Here is a 20,297-nt window from a genome sequence, read left to right on the forward strand (position 1 = left end):
AGTTATCCAATGATTTATAACCCTCCTAATAATACTCATATATACATGTAGAGCTATGTCCCGTGCACCGAAATTAAAGGATCACTATAGGGTCAGGAACACAAACATGTATTCCTGACCCTATGGTGTTTAACCTACTATTTAGGTGGCTTGCCCCCCCTTAGCCCACCTATAAAAAAATTTAAATCTCTCCTTATTTCCAGCACCACGCAGGTCTGCCGGTGCTGGCTCTGCCCCATTTGTGACATTATCAAATTGGCCGATTGAGAAGGCGGACCCCTAAGCCAGGGCCGGGGGACATCGGCGCTGGACCCCTTCTGCGTCACGGGGGTGCTGGGGGACATCTTGACAGGGCGGGAAGCTATAGTGCCAGGTAAAACTACAGTTTCCCTTTAAACAGAGTTTTCATTTCAAGACACTTTTTTTCCTGGTGAACAAGAAGCTGAATTGAATTTGCTGCAAGATGATGTGTGATAAATTCCTGTATAATTAGTGGTAGGCCTTTTAGTTACCAAGCTATTATTAAATGCCCCCTAGATAGAAGTATTTTGCTTGTTTTGTGCTGCATCATACGCTTCATACTGTTTTAACTAGAATCCTGTAAAACAAAGTTACCCAACATGTTCACAAATAAAGAAAAGAATGAAACTAAAATAGAGTAATAAAATCCTATATGGCGCCTACTTTTCACATTGAGAAAGCAAATCTTAAAGGAGAAGTATCACTTCTGGAAGCTGCACCACTGAATAGAACAATGAAAGACAGGTAGAGCCTACGTTAAACTTTTATTCATGTCATGCTGCATTTTCTATTATTATTATTATTACTATCATTTATATAGCTCCAACACATTCAGTTACCACTACACAAGTTTCACAAGGGATTTAACAGAAAAAAATAAGGTTATTGAAGATCCTGCTTACATGTATACGAAAGATTGAAATTATAAAGTGAAATTACAATCTAGGTCAGTCCAGGCAGAGCCAGTGCACACTATGCAGTAACATTGCTGATAGACAGGGGCAGGGGCAGAGAGCAAAGCTTATAACAATGATTGACAAAGAGCAGTGGCATACTAAGGGGGAGGCGGTCTGCCCTGGTTGCCACTTAGTAGGGGGGTGTCACTCAGGGCGTGCCACCCACCTGTCTGCCCCTCCTCTACCCTTATTAAAAACCCAGTGTTTGGCCGGCTGTGCAGCGAGGGAGGCAGGGAGCACTTTACTTACGGTGCTCTTTCAGCACAGTCCTTGCATGCCCTGCAATGAGCCGGCAGCTGGGATAAGACGTCATCCAGGCATCGGAATCATTACAGGGCGCGCGAGGGACCTGTGCAGTAAGAGCACAGAGATCCCTGCAGGCAGCAGCCACTGACCACCATGGAGAGGATCCACTCCAGCCCTCCCAGAGCAAGGTAGGGGGGCTGGGTGATCCTCTTAATTACTAAATGTGTGTGTATCTCTGTGGTTAAGTGTGTGTACGTGTTGTGATTCTGTAAGTGTGTGGGGGTGAGGGGGAGGGTCTGTGATTTTTAGGTCTCTGATTATTGCATATATATATATGCAATAATCCCCTGCACTCACGCTCAAAAAGAAACGTCACCAGGCACATCACCAAGGCTCCAAAAAATAGAAATCCATCAAGTAAGGTTGCTCTCCGGATTTAAAACAAAAATGTATTGATACAGTTTAAAAATTGCGACCACAAACACAAACAATGCTCACTATACATTAAAAATATTTGCAGGTTTGTTTTACATTTTAAAGTGTGTGTGGGGGGGGGGGCAAAAACTGGACCCGTCCCAGGTACCAAATGCTCTACATACGCCCCTGAGAGCAAATCAGCTCCAGGAGCTATCCTTGCATTTGGCAAGTTAAAGTGGGTTAGAGTGGAGACATGTGGGTGTTTGGTACATGTGTGAAACTATTCAGAAGGTGTACTCCTGATTCTTGAAAATGGAAGAGAAACTAGTACACATAATATGATTTAAATTACTATCCTTAATTTTCACTTCAGAATAACTAGTAGAATAAGTTGAGATGAGTTACTGTCACAGTTTGTAGAAAACTTAAAATTCAAAACAGAATCTTCAAGATATATGTGGCAAGCTGGTAGGAAACCCTGCAGCCAATATTAGTGCAGGAAATTTGTGATTAGTGGAAAGACAAAAACGTAGCAGGATTTCAAAGGTTAACGCAAGGAGCAGTTTGGCAGCATTAGGGTTAGGTGTGTGTTATTGTTATTGGTTTTTATATAGCGCCAACTTATTCTGCATCACTTTACAATATTATAAAAGGGGGAGATTTAACAGTAAATGAGAATTAGAAAACGTTACAGGAACAACAGGTTGATGAAGAGCCTACTCAAAAGAGCTTGCAGTCTAGAGCAGGGGTTCCCAATATTTTTTTCCTGTGGAACCCTTTGACATCGTGCCCCCCCCAGCAGTAAAATAAAGAATTTCTTTAAAAATTCTGCCGTTTTTTGTATGTGCCGGTGTGTGTATTTGTGTATCTGTGTGTGTGTGTGTATGTATGTATCGGACACACAGATACATACACTGGCACATAGTGGCACACAGATACACACATTGACATACAGTGTGTGTGTGTGTGTATGTATCTGTGTGTATCTGTGTTTGTATGTGCGATGTGTGTATCTGTGTTTGTATGTGCCAGTGTGTGTATCTGTGTATATGAATCTGACACACAGAAACACACACCTTGACACAGTGTGTGTGTGTGCGCGCGTGTGTTTATTATTATTTTTTTAACGGAATGGCAGAGAGTAATATGGAGGACATATAATTCACTCTATTTTCTTCAGGAGTTCAGAAACTTAGCTGCCTATAATTGCAGTAAGGATGTTCCATAGATTAATAAATATTTATGAAAAAAAAAAAAAAACAACCAATTCAAGAATGGCACCCAACAGGATACAAAGGATGCAAACCATAATAGAATTGTGTGGTTTCTACGTAAAAACGAACAAAAAGGTTTTATTTGTATAAGTGCCGGTGCAGCATTTATGTCCCAAAATAACCTCATTAAGGTGAAGTAATTTGGTGCTTAGACTGTCCCTTTAAGTTTTTAGCCATTAGTTCTTGATGACTTCCTAAAGTAATTTTGTTTATCCACGCTTATCTCGATGTGCTATTCACACTAGGTATGCACAAATTACAAAGAAACCATTCGGACTTTAGTTTATCCTAGTATTTCTGCCAGAGGGGCCTGTAGCACATCATTTGGTTGTTTTCCAGAAAAATGTATCAAGATGAATGAGTATCTGCGAGCAGCAATTCGCAGCACAACCCCAACACGAAGAATGGAAAGTCTGAATGTTTTCCTAGACAACAAACCCCTATTTAGACCAACAAATAATTTGGATACGTATTTTTTTTTTCGTTTACTTTTGATTTGCTTTTTTTTTTTTTGCGATCTGGAATTTACAAAGAGTCTTCATTGAAGCAAAGAAAAAAGTATAACAAATCATAAAAGCAAATAAAGTGATTCCTTTTAATCTGCGTTTTCTAAAAGTAATAAATGTTTAAGCGGAAGTCACCAATTACATCATGTTTGGCTTCAGAAGTACCGTAACTAACTGGCAAGCAATATTATTATTATTTAGAAATGGCTGTACGGCAATGGTTTGTTTAAAAGGATGCAAATAAATAAATGCGAAATCTACTTTTACCAATAGAAAAGAAGTCTGCAATCTCTGAAAAGGGCTCTCTCTGACAATCAAACGAAACCGTTTAATGTTTGTTTGTTTTTTACAATCTTTATTTCTGGCGTTGATGTCAAGGCGGTACAAGTAACAGGTTTCAGGTGTGTGATATTAGATATTAGAAGATATTAGATATTAGGTGTGTGATATTAGAAGTTTAACTGTACATCGGCAACAATCAGTACCATAAGCAGGTTTTCAATTTTTCCTGTTATAGAAGTGTTTAGGTAAAGTTACCACTACCCTTGGAAAGCCTAAACATAGTGAAAAATTTCTCATGGGGTTGTGGTGAGGTGTGTGCGTCCTCGCGACGGTGTGACTATAGTCTCACGAAAGACCGCTACAGGAGCGCACTGGTGTGTGTTGAGATGCGGTGTTCTTTACTCCAGGTTCTGTGTGGTGTCTAGGGACAAGTGAGAAAGAAAAAAGGAGGAGGGGAGGGGGGGGGGGAAGGTGAGAGCACCTGATGTGTGTTCTGTGTGTTATAGGTTATGCAACGTCGATCCTAGATCAGGTTGAGTAGTTCAGAGGGGGAAAGGTTGCCCGCCCTAATGAACCCCGGTCGTATTTACAGAGTGGGTCAGTTGCGAGGAGGATCGGGAAGGCCACTAAAGGGTGTGGTGTCGTCACTATAGGGTTGTGTCTGTGTCACGGTCCCCTGCGGCTCCCAACCCGCGGGAAGCAGCTCTAGTAATGGTGCGCATGTGAGTGTCTAGGAGCTTGCCGAGGGGGAATCTAACCATACTTGTATAAGTCAGAGCCCGTATATAAGCACAAGGCCCTCTCCATCTCTGGGTGTCCTCTGTGGTGGTGCAACATTGCGTGCGTGTGACCCGACAGCCCTCCGCCCGCACCCGCCTACCCACCGGGCCACATGGGTTAGTGCTTTCTGGGGCCTGCATTGTGGATACCGTGTACAAATCCCAGAGGGCATCGCCCCGTCACCCCCTCCCGTCCTCAGGCGTCCAGGCCATACCCTATGGTTAAGGTGTTAGCACGGGCTTGTCTACCTGCAATCAGAGAGAATACCCCGTCCGCAGGTCTCAGGCAACCAGGTTGGAGTGTTAGAAAGAGTACGTCCGCTATCGTTGAAGGTGGGTGGGAGTAGAACCAGCCCATTGCAGCCCCGCATGGGGTCTCCTTACTCTTTCGGGCCACTTGGGCTCCTCTGCATTGCTGAGGCCTAGCCAGGAGTTCTCCATGGATGTTGTGTGCTGCCTCTGTTGGTCCGGGTGGCACGTGCCGGTGGGCCATCGAAGATCCAATCTGGAATCGTTACATGCGTCAGGACGGTTGCCCGCAGGAAGTGTGGGACATCATTGGACTAACGGATGATTTGCCAGTGATTGCCTACTTTGGCATGTAGGCTGAATGGGAACCCCCATTAAACATGATCCTCTTCTCTTGCACTAGGCGAGTTATTAGTCTCCAGGCAGGTGAGCGTCCAGGGTAAGTGTGGACAAGTCCTGGTAAAGAGACTTGAGTGTCCATGAACGTGATACTTTGCTGTGCTCTAGCCGCCCTCATAAGCGATTCTTTGAGCTGGAATGAAAGTAGGCAGCATATGATGTTTCTGGGTAGGCCATCTCTTCTGGGGGCCCGCAAGGCCCGGTGTTCCCTCTCAATGCCGAAGTCAGGCAAGGCCTCTTCTCCGAGCAATTGGGAGAACAGGCTTGTAAGGAGCTCATGTGGCGATTCCCCCTCCATTTCAGACAGGCCTCGGCTACGTAAATTATTCCATCAGCCTCTGTTGTCGAGGTTCTCAACTTGGCGCAGGAGGTCGAGGGTGATATTGCCTTGCCTGGTAGCAGCAAGGTCAGTGGCCTGGCGGTGTTGTATCGATTGCAGGTGGTCAATTTCTAGGTCGTCCACCCGTTGCTGTGATTTCCTGCCAGATAATGGATCGGAGCTCGGCCACCATTTCAACCTTGTCCCTTCGGGTAAGCATGCTTGCGGAGATGGCCGCCAAGTCAGCAGATATTTGGGTGAGTGCATCCCCAGCCGGGGAGCCCTGTGTCAAGCCCGCCATGCTCACAGGGCCGGGGGAGCATGGCGCCACCTTATCCTGGTCCCGCGTAGGCCCTGTGGTGTGGATAAAAAATAGTCAATGGGGCCGGGTTGCTCTGGTGGTTGGGCAATATGTGCAGGCCTTGGGGTAGCTGACTGTTTTGTTTTCCCCATTTATGTGACGGTAAACACAGATTTTTGAGGCTGTTGCGGGTTGGTGCCTAGGAGCTCAAGCCACATGCATCCTGCTACATCACTAGCCAAGCCACGCCCCCACCCTCCCCCCATTTAATGTTTTTTTACGTCTATGGATGGTTAATGTAGCAGATGAGTATGTTGAATGAGCTGTCCAGCAAATTGGGACCTGAATTTATCGGATGTAGGAAACAAAAGCCACTGTGTCCACATTTCCGTGTTCCTGCCAACCTTTCCCGAGGTATTCCTTCACCCATTAAACCACTCTACAAGAGGGGGGGGGGGCGGGGAATCCTCCAATGGACTGGTATTAAGGCTCTGACAGTGAAGATCAGCTGACAAAGCTAGTTATCGTATGGAGCATTGCATGGAAGCAGAAACCTTAAATAATAGGCAAGTCTTGGGCAGAAATAAGAGACCTTCACCATACACCTCCCAGACAACATAATGCACCAAGTCCCCAAAACTCCATGTTCAAAGGGTAGCCCTACCATAAGTGCAGAAAGGTGTCATGGTCCCATTCATAATGCCAACAATTAAAGTTGGCTGTAGAGCAGTAGAGAGGAAGCCTGGCCAGTACCTAAAAGTTTGACGGTCTACACTGCTTCCAGCAGTTTGGTGGTTATGGAATAATGGTAAACTAAAAATATGTTTACTGTCCATCATGGCAGCATCATTAATGGGTTAAATTCACACTCAGCAGTCAGGACAGGAAGTATTAATTCCTGTTCTTATGTAGGATCCTCAGTAGATTTTTTCCTGTCCTCCATAGCAGTCCTAGAGTTTATGTTATGCTCACAGGCCAATATTTTTTGCAGGCCATGCCAGGGTTCAGCCTTTTGTCTCTAAAGACCCAGTAAACAGCACATCTACAGAGGTGACTACCGGGGTCTAACCTAAACTCCCTCCCAGAGTAGATATCAATGGCACATGGCAAAGAAGAGCCATGAAATGAGATTATGTGATGGGTTGATGCACCTGAAATTCCATGTATGCCAGGATTCATCCTAATGAATAGAAGGAAAGTTTTGAAGGACAAAGTGAACAAGAGGACAAAATGAACAACCTTAGCGTGTGCTGTAGAGAATTGTGAAAGGTTCCATAAAGGCCCCATTAATCATTATTTTCACAGATGGACAGGAATATAGAATCCTGATCCATGTGAGTGTTCCTACCCAAAATCCATATGTAGCCATCTACCGAGATTTGTATTTGAAAAAAAATCATGAACAAAATTTAAATGGACACTAAGCACCTTCAACACTACAGCTGATTGCAGTCGTCCTCTGATATATTATAGTCTATCTTTGCCATCCAAGGCTGGCTGGATTTCCACTCGATAAGGCAAAAGTGTAATTTCCTAATTAGTGGTGCAGCTGCCGAATGGTGAGCTATGGACGTCAAGGAGATCCCTGTTTTTTGTTTACATTGCTGCAAAATGGTTTGACAGAAAATAGAGTTCATAGACTAATGGCACCATCAGCACTTTAATAAGTGGCAGTGTTTATAGTGCTTTGTGTCTCTTTAAATACAAATGTGCAACACACTCACAAAGTATCCAGAGTAACGGGATTTGCTGGGAGAATGCAGACATTTTGCGATTTCTGGAAATATCAGGTGTATTGGATTCTTGAGAAGCATTCAAAAGGTATCTTTTAAAGGGCTTTTCTCAACAAATTTAAAAACATTTATTACGAACTAGGTTGGCTGCCTGTGCAGCAGATTTATTTAAACTGTATAAATAAATGAAAATCATATACAAAACAGAGGGAAAAAAGAAAAAGCAAAGGTGCAAATTGTCAGAAAGTAATCTTAAATCTAACCTTTTCACTTGATTGTCTTCTTTTTTTTAACTGAATAAAATCTGTTTCCACTTTTTCGGCCAGTTCCAATTTTCTTTTGTTGCGCTTAAAAGCAGCAAGGCTTAATTCTAGAAAATAGAAATAAACCAGGTGTGACAATACTGCATGGGTAAAGTGATGAGAACATTGGAGCAAAATGTCACTATTCATTAGATCATACATGCATTGGATTCAAATCACTCTGGTGTATATGCAGCGATTAGAACCTCTTCAGGACGAGTTCCCTAGGTTTGCTTTGACAGGCACTTCTCTCTTTCATTTAGAGATCCAGCACACATTATATATGGATTTTAAATCATTGATATTTTTATTGCTGTATTTGCACAAAAAAACCCTCATTATTAGAAATATGAAGAAAAAAAATGAAGACAAAAAAAATAATCTTTTGTTCACATTGTTACATAGAGAATAAATGTCACTTAAGTAAAACATTTATTGCAAAACATTTTAATTTACCAGTATTTTTTGTATTTATTTTATTTTGTGAATACATCACATGTACAATAAATAAATAAATAAATGTCCTGATGAAAGGTCTGGTACAGAAGTAAAAGGTTAATCTTGTTTGGAGTTGATTCTTATGTAATTGAATTGAAAAATGGGTGTCTGTGTCTATGTATATATACACACACACACACACACACCTACCTATCTACTTTTGGCAACCGTTGGCTAATTAGAGAGACATATGCATCTTTTGTTTTGCCAAAACTAAACATTTGAGCCCAGGGATGTGGTATTTGTTCTTAAAAAATCTACTGTGTGTGGTGGTGATACAGAGAAACACTGACACACTGACCCATAGACACACCAATTACACATTTTCTGATACATCACCCACATCAGATTACCAGCAACAACCTGTCCCATGCTCTCTCTCTGCCCTTTACATTCGCCTAGGGCGCCAGTCTGCTGGGTGCGCCCACTGAGATATTTCCGGATGGGCTGCCCCTGTCCTGAGCTGCCGTCCCCACCCCAACAAGCACCGGGCTGATCCTCCAGGTGCCCGGAAATGGGGGTGCCGAGAGGAGTACTGCCACAGGGGGCCAGAATCTGTGCTAAGTAAGGCAGAGCAGGCACCTGTTTACCTTGATGGCAGGTGCCTGCTCTGCCGATAAATGACAGAGGAGAAAGGAAAGGAGAAGGCAGGTGGCAAGGGAGACTGTTCTTGCAGCTTCCCACTCCTCCCTCACATGCCCTCTGTGAAGCCGGGAGCCGCTGGAGGAGTGAGAAGCTGTCCCACACTTGACCCAAGGGAGGTAGGGAGGCTGAATTTGCCTAAAAAAAAAGAAATGTGTGTCAGTGAGTGTGTAAGTGTTTGACTGTCAGTGAGAGTGTGTCTGCCTGTGTGTGTGTGTGTGTGTCAGTGAGTGGGGTATGTCTGTCAGTGAGTGAGTGTGTCAGTGAGTGAGTGTATGTGTGTCAGTGTGAGTGAGTGTATGTGTGTCAGTGTGAGTGAGTGTATGTGTGTCAGTGTGAGTGAGTGTATGTGTGTCAGTGTGAGTGAGTGTATGTGTGTCAGTGTGTGTGCGCCTGTCTGTGCTAGTCTTATTATAAATTAAATTCACCAAATGCATTGAATACATCATTTATCACAGCGATAAATTATGTATTCAATGTATGTATTAGGCAGTATGTGTGGATGCATGTCTTAGGCAATATGTGCGTATGGATGTACGCATTAAGTAGTATGTGTGTATGGATGTATGCTTTAAGTAGTATGTGCATATGGATGCACGCTTTAAGTAGTATGTGCATATGGATGCACGCTTTAAGTAGTATGTGCATATGGATGCATGTATTAGGCAGTATGTGTGTATGAATGTAGGTATTAGGCAATGTGTGTTTATGGATGTATACTTCAAGCAGTATGTGTGTGTGTGTATAGATGGATGTATTAGGCAGTATGTGTGCATGGATGCATATATTAGGCAGTTTATGTTAAAGGATGTAGGTATAAAGCAGTGTGTGTTTATGGATGTAGGTATTAGGCAGTATGTGTGTATGGATGTATTAGGCAATGTGTGTTTATGGATATAGGTATTAGGCAGTATGTGTATATGGATGTAGGTATTAGGCAGTGTGTGTGCATATGGATGTAGGTATTAGGCAGTATGTGTATATGTATGTAGGTATTAGGCAGTGTGTGTGCATGGATGTAGGTATTAGGCAGTATGTGTGCATGGATGTAGGTTTTAGGCAGTATGTGTGCATGGATGTAGGTATTAAGCAGTATGTGTGTATATGGATGTAGGTATTAGGCAGTATGTGTATATGGATGTAGGTATTAGGCAGTATGTGTATATGGATGTAGGTATTAGGCAGTATGTGTATATGGATGTAGGTATTAGGCAGTATGTGTGCATGGATGTAGGTATTAAGCAGTATGTGTGTATATGGATGTAGGTATTAGGCAGTATGTGTATATGGATGTAGGTATTAGGCAGTATGTGTATATGGATATACACATAAAGCAGTATGTGTGTAGTAGGCGACCTAACTGGAAACCATATGGCAAAATTTAGGCCAAAATAGCTGATCTATAAGAATGCTCCAATTCGGCTACAGTCACAGTTCAGCTGTTTTTGCTTAAACTTTGCAACCTCTGTGAGATTGTATTTGCTTTCACGAGGGGGCGGCAAAATAGATCTTTGCCTAGGGTGGCAGAAATCCTTGCATCGGCCCTGGGTACACTCCCTGCAAGGCACGAGCTCCCCCCAAGGCAGCAGGGATAAAATAATAATAAAATAAAAAAATAATAATAATCTAATTGCCCGGCACCTGTAACAGTGAAGACAGAGAGAACTTTAAAGGGACACCATAGTCACCCAGACTCAATAAAGTGGTCTGGGTGCCAGTTCCCCCAGGTTTGAACCCTTCAGATGTAAACATAGCAGTTTCAGAGAAACTGCTATGTTTACATTGCAGGGTTAATCCAACCTTTAGTGGCTGTCTTCCTGACAGCCGCTAGAGGCGCTTCTGCGACGCTGGATGCGAAACTCGCATCCAGCGTGCACAATGTCCATAGGAAAGTATTGAGAAATGCTTTCCTATGGACTCGTTTTCCTTGCACTATAGTATTAATAGCCCCCCCCCCCTACCCTCATGGCACCCCTCCCGCCGGGCTGAATGGAGAGGAAGGAGTTAAATCACTTACCTTTCTCCAGCGCTGGGCTCCCTCGGTGCTGGGGACTCTCCTCCTCCTTCAGTCGTCATCGGCTGAATGCACATGCGCGGCAAGAGCCGCGCACGCAGTCAGTCAGTCCATAGGAAAGCATTCTCAATGCTTTCCTATGGACGCTGGCGTCTTCTCACTGTGAAAATCACAGTGAGAAGCGCGGAAGCGCCTCTAGCGGCTGTCAATGAGACAGCCAGTAGAGACCGGATTAACCCTAATGTAAACATAGCGGTTTCTCTGAAACTGCTATGTTTACAGCAGGCAGGTTTAACCCTAGAAGGACCTCCTGCCCAGACCACTTCATTAAGCTGAAGTGGTCTGGGTGCCTATAGCGGTCCTTTAAAATTTTATTTACAGAACAGGAGATATAAAATTTTAAAATAAGTTACATCTGATTGAAAGTGGAACCATTTTGTTTTCCTGCAGGCTGTGTGAGTCACAGTCAGTGGAGGTTTGGGTAGGCTGCATAAACAGAAACAAAAATGATTTAACTCCTAAACGGCAGAGAATTTAACAGTGCGATTGCAGCAGCACGATCCATATACTAAACCTGCTTCATTAAGCTAAAGTTGATTTGGTGACTAAAGTGTCCCTTTAACGTCTAGATTTACCATGAATTCTCACTTTAGTGAATAACCCTGAAAGACTCCAAAACACAAAGTCAGCAACATGGTTCGAGTATAACTGAATAAAAAAAATAGTTGATGACTTTTAGAGTCAAAGGTATTTTCATCACTTCCCTTTTCCCCAAACCATGCTAATTATTCTCCACCACGAAGAACCAATGCTGTTACAGTCCCCTGTTCTCATATCCAATATTACAGAAAAGTAAAAGAAACAATAAGTATTAATTCTTGCATTAAAAATGTCAAAATCCAATAAAGATCAAGGACAGATTCCTTCCAAGAATGGGCTGTAATCCAATAGGCAGCCGGCACTATGGAAAATATATAACACCCACAACAGACACAAGCACACAAAAAACCCTTACAAGGTAGGACGTGCTCTATGGATCCATGCATTTTACACTGAATGCAGCTGTAGGTCATAGCAGAAATCTAGATTCACAAGGCGGTTCCTTCTTCACTCTTTATTACTGCAGTTTTGATAAGCGATGTCCAACATATTGGGCATCCACTGAAGCATCAACTCTCTGCTCTTAACAAAGAGTAGAGAACCAGTATCGTCTTCTGCCACTGTAGCCCACTTACCGCAAGCTTGTGACATGTTGTGAATACCAAGACGACCTTCTGCACAATATGGTATAATGATTGGTTACTTGAGTATCTGTGGATTTCCTCGTAGATTGATTAAGCTTGACCAGTCTTCTTTAACCTCTATAATTAAGAAGGTGCTGCCCAAAGAATGGTTTTATGCATCACACCAATCTCTGGCAGAGTAATGATTTGTGGGCAAGGAAGGATGTTCTTTATATTTTGTAGCCTCTTTAATACAGATCCCAAATCAAAATCATCCCTTACATGGTGTCAGGTATCACTAATATACAAAAAAGTTTCCTCTTTACACAACGCATAGGCAGTTTCTAATAAAACATTGCCCATTACAACAATCTGAAGTGTGACCGATCCATCTCAAAGGGAACCTATAGACATTATTTTCATGATTATAGTGTCTCCTCTGTTCACTCCCCTTTTGTATTAAAAATGTTAAAGAATGATTGCTCATCTCGTTTCCAGCTTTGAGACTCCTCTGCTGCATCTGCCCCCTGCACATTCAAAGATGTCAGTATTCCGGCTAACCTGTTACGGCAATCTCCTCCAATCCAATGCTTCTCATAGACAAGTATTGTATTGGAAATAAGCATCAGCGGACAAATATTGCAGCATTTGATTGGAGGAGAGCAATTAGCAGCATTAGATCCCAGGACCGAGCATCCTTCGGTTCTAGAGAAGAAAGCACCTCTAGCGTCTGTCGGGGTTAAAATAACAGGACCACTACAATAACATGAAATGGCGTGGGTAACTTTAGTGTTCCTTTAAAGATAAACTTATAAGAGATCCATCCAGAACACTACATGACAATGCATGATAATACCAATCGGCATTACATAAGACTTGGTAATGGGGTTACATGTGCAGAATATTCAGCAGACATATTTGTTTTACAATTCTTCCTTCTGGAAAAGGAAATTAATAGTTCATGCCGTCTTCATTATTAAGACAAAATGGAGTCATAACAAATTACACAAAACTCTAGATGAAAGCAGGGATACAAATACCACTCCATTTGGCAAACATTAATCATGATTGCACTCGACAACACATGGAACATTTTGAGCGGAGTTCATTATTTTAAAATGCTTAAATGGAAATAGATATGTGAAGGAATTTCAAATCCAAAGATTTCTCGTAATTTACTTCATTGAAAACCCATATTTATTTGGCGCGTATGTCAAAGTAGGTGGATGTGACACCTCAATGAGAAAGCCGTTGGTACACGTTATTGGGCAAATTTCAGCAAATACAATTGAGATTAGGCCTCAGAGCACAGACTGCATGTTGGTGGTCACTGGGTTTTCATTAATTAGTAAATGTTATTTCTGGATGACTTCGAACCAGCAGGCGTTAAAATGAATGTTGAATGTGTGCCAAAGATTAAAGCCAACATTCAGTGAACAAATTTGGCCAAACATGTGCCAACCCCCTTTCAAACTATTTCTGTATTTTGAGTCGGAAATAGCATTTGGAATAAACAATAGACAATATTATAACTTGGAAAAAAAACAACAAATAAAATAGCAAATATTTACATATAGCTATAGCTGTAGGTATCCATGTGCTACAGTTACCACTATGTGTTCCTTTACTATGCACAGTTATTAGTTGGAGCTATTGTCTACTCCCTGTTAAATTGTGTAACAGCACTCAAGCATTTTTATTATTTAAATGTATTATTTATTTTGTGTATGACTAATAACAGACCATGTTTTTATTTATATATTTAAAATCAGACACATGTAATGGATAACGGCTTATAACACAAGTTAACTCCAGCATGTGTTCAGATTCCAGCCCACACTCCAAGTCAAATTATGAGGACAAAGCTTCAGTAAAATGGTTTTGCGTCTCTATGTTGCATTAGGACGGGGGCTTAGACCAACCTCCGATTTCTTGCATTGGAATTGCTGGCTATTTCTGATCCGACTAAAATAAATCAAAATTGAACTTGAAATCTTCAAAATAAAAGCCAGGACAACACTATACACTACAACATAGCCTGATAAAAACAAATAATAATAAATAATAATAATAAAAAAAATACTAGTGTTGATCCCTTGTATAGTTTTATCCCCTTAAGGACACAACTTGTGGAATAAAAGGGAATCATGACAGAATATTTCCGTCATGTGTCCTTAAGGGGTTAAGCTAATAGTTAAATTATGGTATTCACATTTGGCATTCTAATATGTTGAATTTATACAGATCATATTATGAATTTATAGGACAAGTAGAAGGCCTGAAACAAAAAAGTTGTTTTTTTTAACATAATTAAAGTGTCTTATTGCACTTTATTGCAAACTTCTCATTTGAATCCGTGGACAATCCTTTTTACAATCAGTAATTACGCTCTTCCCTAAGGCAACAATAAAAATGAGTAATTTAAACTTCTACACTGGGGGGGGGGGTGGGTGGGGGAACAATGCAACCAACCACACTATAAAACAAAAATGTCTACTCACTCTATGGTGCATACCAAAAAGCTCCACTTTGAATAACCATCAGTCTGTGGGTCTCCTTCCATATTACTAAACTTTACACAGAAGAGACTTACATGTACATGTGTTTTACATTTGGATCATATGAGAAGGTATGGCGTAACAAGCGCTTTAACATACTTTTCATACCTATGTATTGAGTATACCCAGACAAGGTATGCAGTACACAGAGTCTGTTTTCATTCAGAGTCCCCCCTTTCTACTTATCCACTTCAAATCTACAGGAGAAAGAAATTTTGAAGAAAGAATAGGACAGCAACTTATAGCAGATGCTAAGAAACCATTTCAAAAGAAATCGAGGCTACGGAGAGATGGATAGATAGACCAATATCGTGGGTGAGCAAAATCCACAAAGTAAAAATACCATTCTCCCAAGAATTTTCTTTTTCAGTTATTTCTATTAGGTTTACCAGCAATGATTAAACCCCACTACAGAAGGAAATTATCATAGGTTTAGAAGACCAATATGCAATCTACCTCTGTCACATCATGCTTGTTTCACCAAAACAACAAATTAAAAATTTTGCCAATAAAGATGAAGTAAGAGAAGCTGCTCATAAAACTAACTTTCTTCGAAAAGCTCTGTGTAGAGAAAACTAACCAGAGGAGGCTTATCACATTGCTATACACCAATCTATGTTCTAATTCTACAGAGTGGGGTAGATTGCATTACACTGACCAATGGAAGGATCAGTTAGGTAAAGTCGTGAAAGGCACTGAAAGGGAAGCAATAATCTATTTGCAAAAACGTGGCAGCAACGACTATAGTACACATCAGCCACACTACATACAGTAAAAATCAAAGAAAAGAGTTCCCTGCGCTCTTCCCAAATCCCTACGCATATTTAAACAATTAGAGGTTATTTAGTTTCACTAAATGGCCATGAGAGAGTTGAGCCCACCTGCCATGTCAAGGCAAACAACCCCCATTTGTTTAAATATCATTTTTTTTTATTTTTTTTTAAGAGCGCAGGTAACTTTTTTCTTTGGTTTTTACTGTATGTATTGGGGCTGATGTGTACTATGGTCGTTGCTGTTGCCCAATAGTAGTGGGAGTTTGAGCACCGTACTTGTTTTTTTTGTATTTGTATTCCCTTTTGTATCACACAGCTGTGTTACAATGCTGCCGCCCATCCCATGTGCTCCTTATTATGGGTTATATATGTAGGGGTGTATATAAAAAAAATACCCCTCTCTGTCTCAATAGAAATATCTTTGCCAGTGTTTGTGACTCCTAAAGTGGCTACTAAAAAGACTGGACATACCTCACTTGCAATACCTTGGGTTGTCAACTTTTGCAAATGGTATGCCATGATGGGGGTAATTCTGATTCCTGGGTTACCATACGCTCTCAAAGGCAACGTAACCAATCTGGCAAATTTCAAAGTGAAAAAAACGAAACACAGGCCTTATATTTGACCGTGTAACTTTTGAAAAAACCCTTAAAACCTGTACATGAGGGGTACTGTTTAGGGATCGACCGATTATCGGTCTGGCCGATCTTATCGGTCGATATTCGCCAATATCGGTATCGGCCAATAAAGATACCGATATTACCGATCAGGACAGCTGGGCCCATGACAAGCCCAACGGTCCTGTGGGGCGCAGCAAGCTCTTACTTACCTTCCCAGCAGCTCCCTTCAGCTCCCCTGTCAAACTCTTGTGAGTCCAGTGGCCGTCAGAGCGTTGCCACGGGTTACCAAGGCAACGCTCCGCGCGACACACAGGCTGCGAGAGTTAGACAGGGGAGCTACTGGGAAGGTAAGCAAGAGCTTGCTGGGCCCCCTCTGCACTTTCTATGCCAGCGGACCACCCGGGAATACTATATCCCCCCTCCCTGGCCAGGTAACAAACAGGGAGAGGGGAATAAAAAATTTTACAAACGTATTTTTTTTATTAAGTTAGAAAAATAAAAAAGCCCCCCTCCCCCCCATTTTACACACACTACAAAAACACACACACACACACACACTCTGCATTCAATACACACACATTACACAAACACACACACGCTCTGCATTATATACACATACTCAGGGCCGGTGCAAGGATTTTTGCCGCCCTAGGCAAAAAAAAACTTGCCGCCCCCCCCCCCCCCATATGACATCACAATGCCCCGCCCATATGCTCTGCCATATGGGCCAACGCCAGTCTTCACAAAGTGTCTTATCTGAAAAGACAGTGTGTTTACATTAAAAAGCCTACAGGCACAGGCTATAGACACCAGAACCACTACATTATGCTGTAGTGCTTCTGGTGACTATAGTATCCATTTAATGTGAGGTAAATTAGAGATTAGTGCCACTAATAATATATTGGATTGCCTACTTACCACCAGATGAGGACAAGAGGCTGATGATGGGCTCAGTCTGGCTCCACAGGTCTGGTGTAGAAGAGGCTCTCTGGAGACTGTTTTTAACAGTGCTCACAACAATTAACGAACAGGAAGCAGCTCCATTTTTTAGGGCCCCTTACACAGCTCAAGGTCTGGGCCCCCAGGGGGCATACGCCTACAATGCCCACCCATAAATCCACCTACATGGCCCATCCATGAGTTGGGGATGTTTTATGTGTGCAATTTGTGTAAGGGATGTAGTGTGTTGATAGGGGATGTAGTGTGTGTTTGCGTGTAAGGAATGCATTGTATGTTTCTGTGTGTGTGTGTGTGTGTGTAAAAGAGAGGGTTTGTGGGGTAGGATAGGGACTGAGATGGGAACAGCTCTTTCTTTTATTTTAAAAAATTCATAGTGCTCTCCCCTCAATTATTGATTTCCCCTTCCCTTCTGTCCCTCCGTGTTCTCCCCTTCTGTCACTTAGTGCTCTCCCTTAGCCCCCTGTCCCTCTGCAGTCCCCCTTGGTGGTCTTCTCACTCCCCCCTCCCCCCTTAGTGGTCCTCCCTCTCCCAAACCCCTTAGTGGTCCTCCCTCTCACAAACCCCTTAGTGGTCCTTCCCCTACTCCCCCCACCCCCTTAGTGGTAATCACCCTCCTCCCCTCTCCTTAGTAGTCCTCCCTCCTTACCCCCCTTTGGTGGTCCTTCCCCCCCTTAGTGGTCCTTATCCCCCCTCCACTAGTGGTCCTTATCCCCCCCTCCCCTAGTGGTCCTTGTCCCCCCTCCCTCCCTCCCCTAGTGGTCCTTATCCCCCTCCCCTAGTGGTCCTTATCCCCCCCAACCTCCCATAGTGGTCCTTATCCCCCCCCCAACCTCCCATAGTGGTCCTTATCCCCCCCAACCTCCCATAGTGGTCCTTATCCCCCCTCCCTCCCATAGTGGTCCTTATCCCCCCCCATCCCTCCCATAGTGGTCCTTATCCCCCCCCATCCCTCCCATAGTGGTCCTTATCCCCCCCCATCCCTCCCATAGTGGTCCTTATCCCCCCCCATCCCTCCCATAGTGGTCCTTATCCCCCCCCATCCCTCCCATAGTGGTCCTTATCCCCCCCATCCCTCCCATAGTGGTCCTTATCCCCCCCATCCCTCCCATAGTGGTCCATATCCCCCCCCCATCCCTCCCATAGTGGTCCTTATCCCCCCCCCATCCCTCCCATAGTGGTCCTTATCCCCCCATCCCTCCCATAGTGGTCCTTATCCCCCCCATACCTCCCCTAGTGGTCCTTATCCCCCCCCATCCCTCCCCTAGTGGTCCTTATCCCCCCCATCCCTCCCCTAGTGGTCCTTATCCCCCCATCCCTCCCCTAGTGGTCCTTATCCCCCCCATCCCTCCCCTAGTGGTCCTTATCCCCCCATCCCTCCCCTAGTGGTCCTTATACCCCCCCTCCCTCCCCTAGTGGTCCTTATACCCCCCCTCCCTTTGTGGTCCTTATCCCCCCCATCCCTCCCATAGTGGTCCTTATCCCCCCCATCCCTCCCATAGTGGTCCTTATCCCCCCATCCCTCCCCTAGTGGTCCTTATCCCCCCCATCCCTCCCCTAGTGGTCCTTATCCCCCCATCCCTCCCCTAGTGGTCCTTATACCCCCCTCCCTCCCCTAGTGGTCCTTATACCCCCCCTCCCTTTGTGGTCCTTATCCCCCCCATCCCTCCCATAGTGGTCCTTATCCCCCCCATCCCTCCCATAGTGGTCCTTATCCCCCCCCCATCCCTCCCATAGTGGTCCTTATCCCCCCCATCCCTCCCATAGTGGTCCTTATCCCCCCCATCCCTCCCATAGTGGTCCTTATCCCCCCCATCCCTCCCATAGTGGTCCTTATCCCCCCATCCCTCCCCTAGTGGTCCTTATCCCCCCCATCCCTCCCCTAGTGGTCCTTATCCCCCCCATCCCTCCCCTAGTGGTCCTTATCCCCCCCATCCCTCCCCTAGTGGTCCTTATCCCCCCATCCCTCCCCTAGTGGTCCTTATCCCCCCATCCCTCCCCTAGTGGTCCTTATCCCCCCATCCCTCCCCTAGTGGTCCTTATCCCCCCCTCCCTCCCCTAGTGGTCCTTATACCCCCCCTCCCCTAGTGGTCCTTATACCCCCCCTCCCTTAGTGGTCCTTATACCCCCCCCCTCCCTTAGTGGTCCTTAACCCCCCCCCCTCCCTTAGTGGTCCTTATACCCCCCCCTCTCCCTTAGTGGTCCTTATACCCCCCTCCCTTAGTGGTCCTTATACCCCCCTCCCTTAGTGGTCCTTAAACCACCCCTCCTCCCTTAGTGGTCCTTATACCCCCCCTCTCCCTTAGTGGTCCTTTAAACCCCCCCCCCTCTCCCTTAGTGGTCCTTAACCCCCCCCCCTCTCCCTTAGTGGTCCTTACCCCCCCCCCCCCTTAGTGGTCCTTAACCCCCCCCCCCTCTCCCTTAGTGGTCCTTACCCCCCCCCCCTTAGTGGTCCTTAACCCCCCTCCCTTAGTGGTCCTTAACCCCCCTCCCTTAGTGGTCCTTATACCCCCCCCCTCCCTTAGTGGTCCTTAAACCACCCCTCCTCCCTTAGTGGTCCTTATACCCCCCCTCTCCCTTAGTGGTCCTTTAAACCCCCCCCCCCCCCCGTTCTCCCTTAGTGGTCCTTAACCCCCCTCCCCCTCCCTTAGTGGTCCTTAACCCCCCTCTCCCTTAGTGGTCCTTTAAACCCCCCCCCCCTCTCTCCCTTAGTGGTCCTTAACCCCCCCTCCCCCTCCCTTAGTGGTCCTTAACCCCCCCTCCCTTAGTGGTCCTTACCCTCCCCTCCTGCCCATGTAGCGTGGCCCGGCGGCGCGGAACGCGGGACAGGAACCTCTGTTTCCTGTACCCGGCCGCCGGCGGAATGACAGGAAATGCTCACTGAGTGAGCACTTCCTGTCATTCCGTCGGCGGCCGGGTACAGGAAACAAAGGTTCCTGTCCCGCGTTCCGCGCCGCCCGGCCACGCTACATGGAGAGACCGGCAGGAGGGAGCGCTCTGCGCTTCCCTCCTGCCGGTCACAAACCCGGCCGCCCTCCATGCAGCAGTGCTGCGCCGCCTGGGGCTTGCTAAAGCGCTCAGGCGGCGCAGCATGAGGAGGCGCAGCGGGGACAGGGATCCGGCGCCCCCTGGTAAGTTGCGCCCTAGGCGGCTGCCTAGGTCGCCTTACAGGTGGCGCCGGCCCTGCACATACTACACAAACACACACTACACAAACACACACACTGT

The 20,297-nt window shown here is 44.8% G+C and overlaps 1 protein-coding gene across 5 annotated transcripts in view; it reads right to left on the reverse strand.

Moving 5' to 3' along the window:
* TASP1 (taspase 1) overlaps window positions 1–20,297 on the reverse strand; it is a 168,385-nt gene that overhangs the window by 84,593 nt on the left and 63,495 nt on the right. For all 5 annotated transcript variants that reach the window (XR_010086636.1, XM_063444031.1, XM_063444030.1 and 2 more), the window contains exon 9: window positions 7,746–7,852. Coding sequence is in view for 4 of the 5 variants with exons in the window: in XM_063444031.1 (XP_063300101.1) it covers window positions 7,746–7,852 (107 nt within the window). In the remaining variant the exon portion in view is untranslated. The remainder of the gene's footprint in view (window positions 1–7,745; window positions 7,853–20,297) is intronic.

The sequence above is a fragment of the Pelobates fuscus genome, chromosome 2 (assembly GCF_036172605.1).
Source record: "Pelobates fuscus isolate aPelFus1 chromosome 2, aPelFus1.pri, whole genome shotgun sequence".
In the NCBI taxonomy this organism is placed as follows: Eukaryota; Metazoa; Chordata; class Amphibia; order Anura; family Pelobatidae; genus Pelobates; species Pelobates fuscus.